The following is a 10,480-nucleotide window of genomic DNA, read 5'->3' on the forward strand; positions in this document are numbered from 1 at the left end:
CGGACTTCGACTCCTAGGGCTCCTTGACCGACAGCGTACGGTGGAGGGATGAGGGAGGTGGAGCGGTGACCGAGGTTGATGCGATGGAGACCGGCGTGGGCGAGAATGAGGCAGGTGAAGGCGGAGGTTGGGGAGTCGAGTTTGGAGAGACGGGTTTGGCTGAAGGGAGGATAAGAAGAGAGAGAGGAAGAAGGGTGAGTTCATGGAATTGCAAAACGAAGAGTAATACGGAGAGAGAGAGAGCGCAAACGAGACGTACAGGTTTCCACGCTGAAGGAAAGAAGAGAAGACGACGACAAGAGGAGAGGAGAGAGGTCAGCTTCGACGTTCTCGATCCAAGTTCCTTCTTCAGCTCGATTTCACCGAATCCACGCGTCCTGTAAGCTCCCGTCTCGACAGCCAAGCCTTCACAAACCAGAAGAGAGAAGATAAGGAGCAAAACTCACAACGTCCATGAACCTCAAGTTCGGGTAATCCCTCCTCAGCCCAGCGACTCTCCTCACCGAGCTCGTTCCAACGACACTCCCGTCCGGCAAGTCCCCGAGAGTCTTGTAGGTCTCCTCCAACCCCCTCTTCATAACGAGAGCGTCATGAGGGTCTGCTCGCTCGAGAACGGTGGTGATCACGAACTCTGGTTCGAGAACGGTCGGGACGTCCTTCAGGGAGTGGACGATCAGATCGATTCGATGGGAAGCGAGGGCGGCTTCGAGCTCGGTTGTCCAGAGGGCTTTGGATTGGAGGAGGTAGAGAGCCTGCGACCTAGTAGAAAGAAGGAAAAGGAAGGAGGAAAGGTCAGCGAGGGCTTGAAGGGGAGAAGGAAGTCGAAAAGTGAGCTCGGAAGGTCCAAGAAGGGCCGGGCTGAGAAAGATCCAATCCAGCTGATTCGAGGGAATCGAACTGAAGAAAAACCTCGTCTAGAGTATCATTGAGCTCCTAGAGATGATCTGAGGAGCTTGGAAGACCTGCATGTCCTGAGATCCAACGAGGGAAGCGACGCTCTCCTCCGGCTTCCGTCGAGAACGGACGAGGTTCGAGCTCGTACAACCCCTTCCCTTCCTCCTCTCGTTTCCAACCCTTCCTGCCTCGGAAAGATACATCGAGAAGGAAAGACACTCACTGGTTGTTATCTCCAGCCGTGTTCATGGTGACGATCTTGAACTCGTAGTCTGGGTGAAGCTCTTGAAGAGCGTCTCGAACCTGGTTGGATTGAACGACGGCGAGGTGAGAGGATCGAGAACCGATGGTGAACGTTCGACGGGGTTTCTGTAGCAAAGCGATGAAGTATATGAGAAAGGTCAGCTTCTACATGTGAGAGATGGCTGTTTATAGACGAAGGAGGGCGAAGGGAAGGAAGGGAGGAACGAACACTCGAGGAGGACGAGTCGTTTGATCCGCTCGCTGCAGCTCCTGAAGCATACAGACAGAGATCAGGCTTGTCGTCGAGAGAGAGCGAAGGAGAGCGTCGACGAGGGGAGGTGGCGATGGACATTTTTGGAGGAGGGAGGGAGGGAAGGGAGGAGGGAGGGAGGTTGTTGCTGTTGGAAGGAAGAAAGGAAACGAGGCGACTCTTAAAAAGAAAGCGGGGAGGAAAGGGCGACGACCTTCCGTCCCCGACCAGCAGCGAATGAAGAGCGAGGAATTTCTGGACCGGAAAGAGTTTTCGGACGCAAACAGTAGAGATTGAGACTGAGAGTAGGACGAGGAACATTCACTGCCGCTGGAAGTAGCAGCGACGCTCAGATCTCAAGCGAGAAGGCAAAAGGAGAGAAGGAAAGGAAGAGCTCGCGAGTCGAAGCTCTCTTTCAAAGGCCGTTCAAGCTTCTATAGTATTCGAGCTTCTTCTCAGGTATGTTTTGCTTTCTTTGCGGAAAAGCTTAAATTTGTCTCTCCTAGTCTGCGATACTCGGAACTTCGGCCCATTTTGAGGTAGGCGACGAGAGGCAAGAGAACGAGAACGAGAACGAGAACGAAGAAGAGCGCGACGCGTCTTTTGATTTGAACGCAAACCAAGTCCTTCGCAAGAGAAGACAGACGGACTAGACATCCAATGTCACGTAAAGAAGAAAGCGATATACTCAAGGAACAGGAACAACTACGAGACAGATCTTCTCCCTCTGCCGCTCCTCGAGCGTTGCCATCGAAATCCTCACGTCGTCCTCCTCCTTCCCGTCCCCAACCTTCCACCTCAGCCCTCAACCCCTTCGTCTCCAGCACTCCCGAGGATTTCACTTGAATCAACAACCACCACCTCCATCCCTCCTTCCAGAACCTCAGTTTCAACGTCAACTCTCTCCCGAACTCCTGCGAGGAAGATCCGCCAGGAAGAAGCTCGTGTTCTCATAGCCCATCGGTTTCCATTCTCAACGCCGGAACCCCTCGCTTCTTCATCCGCATCGATCTCATGGAGCGAAGGTCCATAGAGATACAAAGTGAGGATAGGTTCCGAGTCTATGCAAGAAAAAAGGGATGGGCGTCCCTGAAGCGAGCTGAACGAAGGACGAGAAGAAACGGTCAGCTCGAACTTCGACCTTCGGAACGTCGAACGAACTGAGAAACGACTCACCGTCCACGATAAATTGAATGAAGGAAAGGGTGTTTTAAGGCAACTACAAAGTCCTGCAGGTGTCCCTCCCCATGTCTACTTGAGCTTGACAGAGAGAGAGTTCGAGCGGCATGGCGATCTGATGGAGGATGCGAGCAGAAGAGACGCGTCAGTTCGAGAGTTTCAGTCGGATGAGGATTGGGACGAGACGACTCACGAGACTAGCAATCAAGACCCCCCAGCTGCGAAGAGCAAACGAAGAAGAAGAGGGGGAAAGGTCAGTCGCTGAGCTTCGAAGCCGGCCGAAACTTCGACGCGTCGTCAAATCTGGAACGCGTCGTCTCCTCCCACTCCCACTCAAACCCTCTCCCCCTCTCCCAACCAAACCAAACCTAAACCTAAGAACTCACGAATCCGCCGCCCCTACCACCCCGATCCTCCACTCCCTCTCCTGCACCCTCCTCACCTCCCCGACCTCGCCTCTCCTCTCCCTCTCCCTCCTCGCCTCCACTCCCACCTCATCCACCCCTTCCTCTATCCTCCCAACATGATGGAACGCATTCACGTACGCCAGTCCTCCACAGAGTCCCTCGATGGAGATGACGACGAGGACGAGGGAGATGCCGAGGAAGGGGTGGAAGGCTTTGGCTTCGAGGAAGAGGGTGAGGAGGATGAACCCTTGGAGGATGGAGGGTGTTGAAAGAAGCGAGAGAGGGAGAGGAGGGATGCCGATGATGTGAGAAGAACGGGAGAGGAAGACGAAGGTTTGATAGGTGAGCTGTGGGAGGGAAGAGAACGGGGAGGGAGAGGAGGTCAGTGAGACGCGACTCGACGCGACGAGACGAGACGAGGAGGAAAGAGGAGATCGAGCTCACTTGGTAGAGAGGGTAGAAGTCTCGTGGGGACTTGATGAGATGCGAGAGTATCCCAGAGGTTGGGAGAGGGTAGAGGAGGGTGGGAGCGATTCCCTGCGAACGAAGAGGACGAGAAGGAAGGAAGGAAGACGAAGACGAGAGTCAGCGTGTGAGTTCGTTCGAAGCGAGTAAGCGAGAGAGAGAAAGAGCTAGCCTACTGACCTGGTTGATCGAATACTCGAAGACATACACGAAGAACAACGGGAACATGAACCGAAAGATGAGCGGCCTCGCCAACGCCCACTTTTCCTTCGCGTTCAACGCAAACTTGATCTGCTTCCCGACCAACTTCGGGAGCTGATCCTCCTCGTCTTCGTCCTCTCCCTCACCCCTAGCACCACTTCCTCCACCAATACTACCGCGTCCCTTCCTGATATGCTCTCCCGGCTTCAAAACCAACCACATCGTCAACACCATCCCGAGAGGCAAGATACTGAACACTCCCAGCGCCAACTGCACTCCCCACCCTTTCACCAACCACCACAGACCTGCTCCTACGATTCCTGCTCCTCCTGTTCCTGAAGCGAACCCTCCGAGGGATTGGTTGGAAGGGTAGGAAGAGGAGAGTTGGAGGAAGGTGAGCTCGCCGAGTCCGGAGGAGAAGGAGGCGAGCGAGATGCCGAGCATTCGAGGCGAGACGTTCGAGGAGAAGGAGATGGTCTGGGGAGGAGAGAGGTGAGAAGGCAAGAGAGTCAGTCTTTGTAGAGTAGAAGTTGCGAGACGGAGAAGAAGCTCGACGCTCGAACTCACCAACATTCCGATGAAACTCAAAAGAGCACACGAAGCGACTCTTCTTCTGTAACGAACTCTTCCCTTCAAGATGTAGGGCCATCCTACTTTGGCTACGAGGGCCGGGAAGATGTTGAAGAAGGCAACGACTCCTTTGGGCGTCGAAGTCGAGACGAGGTCGAGAGCGGCCGAGAGGATGATCACCTGAAAACGAGGGAGAGGGGGAAGAAGGGTCCGTAAAAGTGCGAAGAGAGAAAGAGTGCAAGGAGTGTATTCGAGCTTCTATATAATCAGAGGGAACAAGGAGGAGAGTAACTTGGAAGGAAGGAAAACGACCCGAGCTCAACGTCGTCGTTCCTTCCTTCCCTGCCTGCTTCACTCCTTCATCCACCCCCTCCTCCCTTGTCTCACCCCTTTGATACTCCATGATAAGAACCTCTCTTACTCACATACAACACGTTGTTGATCAACCCAAACAGGAAGAAACTCGTTACAACTCTCCACTTCTCCGTCCCTCCCTCTCCCTCTTGAGCTTCCTCCCTTCGTCGTCCTCCTCCTAATCAACCCCAAACGCAATTAACACGTCAGCTCAATCGACCCTTAATCCATTTCCTTACTCTACTCACCCATCAGCCTCTCCCCTTCTCCATCATCGTCCTCCTCCTCGTCTCCTCCTTGGTACGTCGAGTTCATGGTCGGCTGGCGGGCTGATCCGAGAGGCGAGTCCTCGTCTTTGAGCGTGGGAGTAGGAGTAGGTGCGTTGAGAGGTTCCATAGGAATGGCAGCAGGGGGCATCCAGAGATCGGAGGGATCCAAGAGCGGCGGAGATAAGAGGAGAGGAGAGAGAGAGAGAGAGAGAGGGGCGGTGGGGGTTTGAGAGGGAACGAAGTTGAGCTGAGTTGCTTTTTTTCAGCGCGAACGACGACTTTGGATGAATTTTTTGAGAGTCAAACACAGGGTTCTTGAGAGCTCAGAGCCATGTTCGATCTTCTCACAGACCCTTATCGAGAGAATCTTGCTCGTGAAGCTCAAACCAGATCGCGAGGGTCCCTTCTGACGCTCCTCTCTCTGTATTAGGAGAGAGCTATATCCTTCAGTGTTCCAGCCGTGAGCAGTTCCAGACTCTTGAGATTCTTCTACAGAACAGCAGCTAAACCCCCCCCTCCTCATTTTTTCTGCTGATCTGCTCTCACGACGCGCGCCTGTATTCTTTCGCCTCCCTCTCCCTCACTCGAGCTCCCCTTCTTTTCCCGAAGACCACCAAGACCTCATGCGGCGATGCAGTTGATCAACTCCTCAACGCATGTGCCAAAGCTCCTAGACGACGGATCTTTCGTTTCAGCGAAAAAAGACGCGTCTCTCAACCTTCCCTCTCGCTCCCTCTCTCTCTCGACGCGCGCCTTCTTCCCTCGTTCGTCCCTTTTCCCTCTTCCCTCCTGCCTCACTCTGACCTGCTCACCGCAACGTAAGAGTCTTCCAGATAGAATCAATAATTAACCGGTCTCTTCGCTCCGAAGAGCCGCCGATGAGGTCGGTCCTTTAAAATCTTGAGGGCTGAAGAGACAATCTCCTCCCAACTTCGACCTCGATGCCCGACAACACCACTCCCACTCCAACCCTCTCCTACGCTCTGGACGCCCCCGGTCTTCGAGATCGACGAGCTTCCTCCTCTGGGGCTGAGATGCATGCTCCTCAGCGAGCGGCGTTTCGGTCGAGTGGCAGGGAGGGAGGAACGCAAGGTCTGATGGAGACGTTTGAGGATGAGGGAGAGATTGAGGTTGGAGAGGAGGAGATTAAGAATTTGAAAGGGTTTCCGTGAGTGCCAGTTCTTACCTTCAAATTTGCTTGAGGAGAGGAGAGCTGGGAGACTACATAGACTCTTTTGGTGAGCTTGATTGAACTCGAAGCTTATCGACCTCGTCCGCCCTCCCTCCGTCCCCTCCCTCCTCCTTCCCACCCTACATAGATCCTCCTTCTCCAACCTCAAACGACCGGACCTACTGTCTCCCCTTCCCTCCTTCTACACCCAGTCCCCTTCAGGTCCCACCACTCGAGCTCCCTCCCCTGAAATCGACGAGAACGAAGCGATCACTGGAGAGAAGATCGTCTTGCCAAAGAAGTATACTTGGAGGTTGGTTTCGAGTATGCTGGCTTATGGGACCGCTGGGTTCGCTGATGGGAGTGAGTGCGATACATTCTGTGGTTGAGGGGAGAGGGGAAGTAGGGAGGAGGAAACGTCGAGCTCACTGCCTCCATCGGTCTTTTTTGTTTCGACGGTGTTCTAGCCCCTGGAGCTATCCTCCCTCATATCGAAGCGACCTACAACCTCTCCTACATCCAAGTCTCAACTCTCTTCGTTGCTGCTACATGTGGTTTCCTCACTGGTTCGTTTCTCGTCCTCCCTCACTCTCTCACCAGGGCTCCGGAGCTCGCACGTTCTGATCACCTCTCCCTTCCTCGATTCTTTTCGCAGGCACCTTCCTCAACGAACCTTTACTCAACCTCTTCGGGATGTACCCTCTTCCTTCTTCAACCACCCCCTCCTCTTCGGAGCCGCCTGCGTCGAGGTCGTGGATGGAGAGGATCAAGTCGTATCGGACGGCAGAGAAGGCTCACTCGGTGACGAGGGGAAGAGCGCTTACCCTGGCTTTTGCGTGCTCGTTCCAGATGTTGTATTTTATTATTGCGTGAGTTGGATTGCGTCGATCACTTGATGGGGCTCGTTGGTGGAGGAGGGAACGAGAACGAGTGCTGACCTCGCGTCGTCGTTCGTTCGTTCAGCGCCTCCCACCCTCCCTTCTACGGGATGTTGATCGCGTTTGCATGCGGAGGACTCGGCGTTTCAATTGTTACTGGACAATTGTGAGTTCGAATCTAGCCACGTCAAATTCAAACTCGAGGCAGATGGGACGGAAAGCTCGGACGTTTCTCTCCCTTTCGAACTCTGCTGACTTTTAACTTTTTTTTTCCCTCCGCCCTCGCAGGAACGCCTACGTAGCTGCTAGTCCTATCAACCCAGGACGAAACCTTGGATTCCTGCACGGAGGCTACGTACGTTCGAGTTCGAGAACCACCCGTTGGGCCCTCAAGCTCACGCCCTCTTTCTTCCTTTTCTTCTCGCAGGGAGTCGGAGCATTCCTCTCCCCCATCATCTCAACCACTCTTATCGCTTCAGGTTGGCCATGGTGGAGGTTCTACGTACGTCTAAACCTCTCGCTCGTCTTCGTCGTCCGTTCAAGACGCGTCGCTGATCCTTGCTCTCTCTCTCTCTTCTCACCTCTCGGCAGTTCATCTCCTTCGCCCTCGCCGCCTTCAACACCATGAACAGTTTCGTCGCCTTCTATCCCGATGCAATAGAACGTCAAGCGGATCTGGATCGTGCTCTCGAAGCGAGAGAGATCGAGATGCAGTTGACTGAACGAGTCGTTGCTCTCAACTCTGGAGCGGAGGAGATGGAGCTTGAGGGTAAAGGGGAGGAAGAGGAGGAGGAAGTGGGAGTGGTGAAGGCCAGTGGGTTGGAGAGTGGGATTCAGGCGACGATGAAGAGGCCTGGGATGGGGAAGAGGAGGACGACGAGTGCGAAGCCGAAGACGACAATGGGGAGGACGTTAAAGTTGCCGTTTGTGAGTTCACCCCACGGAAACTGAGTTTGCTTGAAAAGAAGTACTGATGTTCGGCTCTATACCTTCGTCAGGTCTGGTTCCTCGCGTTGTTCCTCTTGTGAGTCGCGTCGACTTCGACCCTCCGACGCTCTCTTTCTTCCTCGACTGACCTTCCTTCCGATGCCCACCTTCCAGCGTCACCTGCGGTTACGAAACCACAACTGGGGGATGGATCGTCACCTTCCTCCTCCAAGTGAGGAACGCTCCCGAGAAGACGGCTGGGTACGCTGGTCAGTCGCGTCTCTCTCCTTCCTTTTTCTTCTCTCTCTCCTCAACGCTGAGGACTTACTCGTCTTCTTCTCGTTTTCTCTCTTCAGCCTCCGGTTTTTGGGGAGGACTTACTCTCGGACGATTTGCAAGTGGACTCATCTCGCCCTACTTGAAGGACTCGACGGAGAAGGTGAGTTGAAGGTCGATGCGACGCGTCCGATTTTCGGTCTTCCTCGACTCACCTCGCTCCTCTTTCTCTTCATCGCAGCATCTCGTACACGTCTTCATTGCCGTCTGTATCGTCGCAGACTTCATCGTCTGGTTCGTTCCAAGCGTTTTCGCCGGCTCGTTTGCGACGGCGATCATTGGATTCTGTCGTGAGTCCCTCTAACTCGTACGGACTTCGCTCAGTCAGCTGATCTACCATCTTGTTGCTTCTACAGAGGGTCCCATATTCCCTACCTCAGTCATGATGGTTCGTCCCTGCTCGCTTTCCGTCGCTCCCTCGATCCCGAGTCTCACCTCCTTCCCTTTTTTCCCGCAGGCAACCAAACTCCTACCTCGAGACTGCCAAATGACAGCCCTCTCCTTTCTCTCCTCCTCGGCTTCCATTGGATCAGCCATCTATCCGTTCGCTCTCGGTTCGTCTTCTCCCAAACCGCCTCGTCGCGTCTCACCCACGCTCAACCTCCCCGCCCCTTCCTCTTCGTCTTTCAGGTGCAATCGCTTCCGCCGGAGGAGTCAAGGTCCTTCAGCCGTTTCTAGTCGGCTTGCTATGCGTTATGGGAATCCTTTGGACTGGTGAGCAGCTTTGGCTTCTTCGCTCGTTCGCCGTTGACTCGTTCCTTCGTTGTAGCCATCCCTGAGAAGCAGGGATACCCTTCGAACCTCAAGTTTGGAGTCGCTACGTGGCCGAGTAAGGTGAAAGGGCTGTTCGGAAGGAAGGATTGATTAGATGGGTTCGTCTTCGAACTTGGGGAGGACGGAGGAGGTCAGGGAAAGAGATACGCGATGTTTCTCATTTTCCACATTGCACAATCCCTCACCTGTTCCACACGAAAAAGAGATTTCTGAGTCGCTTCAGTTGACTTTGAGAGATACGAAGGTCGGTCGGAAGGATTTAAAGAACGAAGGACAAAAGGTGAAACGTCGAGCTCGCCGCTCTTTCCCTCCCAACTCCATAGCGAGGGTGGAGTTCAGGGCTGTAGGAGACGAGGTCAAGGGTCAGAAGGTGCTGGAGCTGGGGAAGGGCTCGTTCGAGGAAGGAGGAAGGCTGATGGATGATTGGGAGCTGCCTCGGGAAACGGAGCTCGACGCGTTCGTCAACGAGACGGAGGAAGGAGCCGTCCTCACTCTCAAAATCACCACAGATCTACCTTACATCGCTCCTCACTCGTGGATCGCCGCTCGCTGCATCACCATCAACTCTCCCTACACCAACCACACTCTCCGAACTCTCAACAAGCTCAAGAGCAACCTCTCCTCCCATCCCTCCTTCCGCCTTCCCACCCCAGAAGGATCACTCCTCCGTCTCCAACACAAGCGCATCCAGAAGGAGGTCCTCCGCTTCTGTCGGAACCGAACCCGTCGCCGACGTACAGCCAACAAGAAGAAGGTCATCTACTCGACGAACACGGGAGCTCTCTGGCGCGTCGTTCGAACCCTCGACGAAGTCCGACCTCCCCCCAAGATTCCGCTGGAGGAACAGGCTTCCTACTTCAGCTCCGTCGCCCATGGTCCCTCCCCTCTCCCTCCTCACCTCGATCTCACCGGACGTCGGTTCTACGAGACGGTCTACGAACGACTCGGGAAACGAACGAAGCCGATCAGCGACGAGCACGATCTGCAGAGGCTGTTCGAGGAAGGGGAGGTCGAGGACGTGATGGAGAAGGTGCAAAAGGGGAAGACGTCTCGCTCGGCAGGAGGAGCAGATGGGTTGAAGTTCAGCGACCTGAGGGGGATCAAGGCAGCAGCATTCACCAACCTCTTCAACGACATCCTCCGATACCAAACCCTCCCCTCTCCTCTCACGCTCAACCTCCTCCAACCCATCCTCAAGCCAGGAAAGGACTCGACGGATCCTTCCAGCTATCGTCCCATCACCCTCGTCAGCGTCGTCCTCAAGCTCTTCTCCCTCGCCCTCTACCAACGTCTCTCCCTCGTGGTCGAGGAAAAGGGAATCCTCCCAGAGTCCCAGAACGGATTTCGACGAGGCAGGAGGACCGAGGGAGCTCCCTTTCTTCTTCGGACGATGCTGGATCGACATGCGACGAAGAAGTCTTCGGTCTGGACTGCTTTCCTCGACGCGACGAAGGCCTTCGACTACGTCCACCGCCCCACGCTCTGGATCGAGTTGGACAAGGCTGGGTTCCGAGGGAGGCTGTTCGACGCGATTCGGATGATGTACGAGTCGACAACGACTA

General features: G+C 54.7%; 3 protein-coding genes across 3 annotated transcripts; 1 reads left to right on the forward strand and 2 right to left on the reverse strand.

Annotated features, from left to right (window-relative positions):
• Window positions 1-2: 2 nt before the first annotated feature.
• On the reverse strand, window positions 3-1,257 carry BDY24DRAFT_333605 (porphobilinogen deaminase; the record flags this gene model as incomplete). Its single annotated transcript, XM_076637151.1, has 4 exons — window positions 3-159; window positions 260-270; window positions 447-759; window positions 1,118-1,257. Coding segments are annotated over 4 exons (621 nt in total), but the record flags the coding sequence as incomplete, so codon positions are not given.
• A 1,349-nt stretch (window positions 1,258-2,606) lies between these two features.
• On the reverse strand, window positions 2,607-4,878 carry YHC3 (amino acid transporter YHC3; the record flags this gene model as incomplete). The annotated part of the gene is made up of 8 exons (XM_076638194.1): window positions 2,607-2,681; window positions 2,760-2,784; window positions 2,953-3,320; window positions 3,418-3,510; window positions 3,619-4,116; window positions 4,207-4,389; window positions 4,635-4,741; window positions 4,812-4,878. The coding sequence occupies 8 exons, from the start codon at window positions 4,876-4,878 to the stop codon at window positions 2,607-2,609; spliced, it is 1,416 nt and encodes a 471-aa protein (XP_076492770.1).
• An 895-nt stretch (window positions 4,879-5,773) lies between these two features.
• BDY24DRAFT_372459 (MFS transporter) lies at window positions 5,774-9,008 on the forward strand (the record flags this gene model as incomplete). Its single annotated transcript, XM_076638195.1, has 16 exons — window positions 5,774-6,000; window positions 6,152-6,366; window positions 6,471-6,569; window positions 6,659-6,872; window positions 6,967-7,047; window positions 7,170-7,236; window positions 7,309-7,383; window positions 7,473-7,808; window positions 7,880-7,905; window positions 7,983-8,077; window positions 8,165-8,247; window positions 8,326-8,434; window positions 8,501-8,532; window positions 8,602-8,698; window positions 8,775-8,858; window positions 8,914-9,008. The coding sequence occupies 16 exons, from the start codon at window positions 5,774-5,776 to the stop codon at window positions 9,006-9,008; spliced, it is 1,935 nt and encodes a 644-aa protein (XP_076492771.1).
• Between the last annotated feature and the right edge of the window lie 1,472 nt (window positions 9,009-10,480).

This window comes from Mrakia frigida, assembly GCF_051309035.1.
Source record: "Mrakia frigida strain ATCC 22029 unplaced genomic scaffold BDY24scaffold_42, whole genome shotgun sequence".
NCBI lineage: Eukaryota > Fungi > Basidiomycota > Tremellomycetes > Cystofilobasidiales > Mrakiaceae > Mrakia > Mrakia frigida.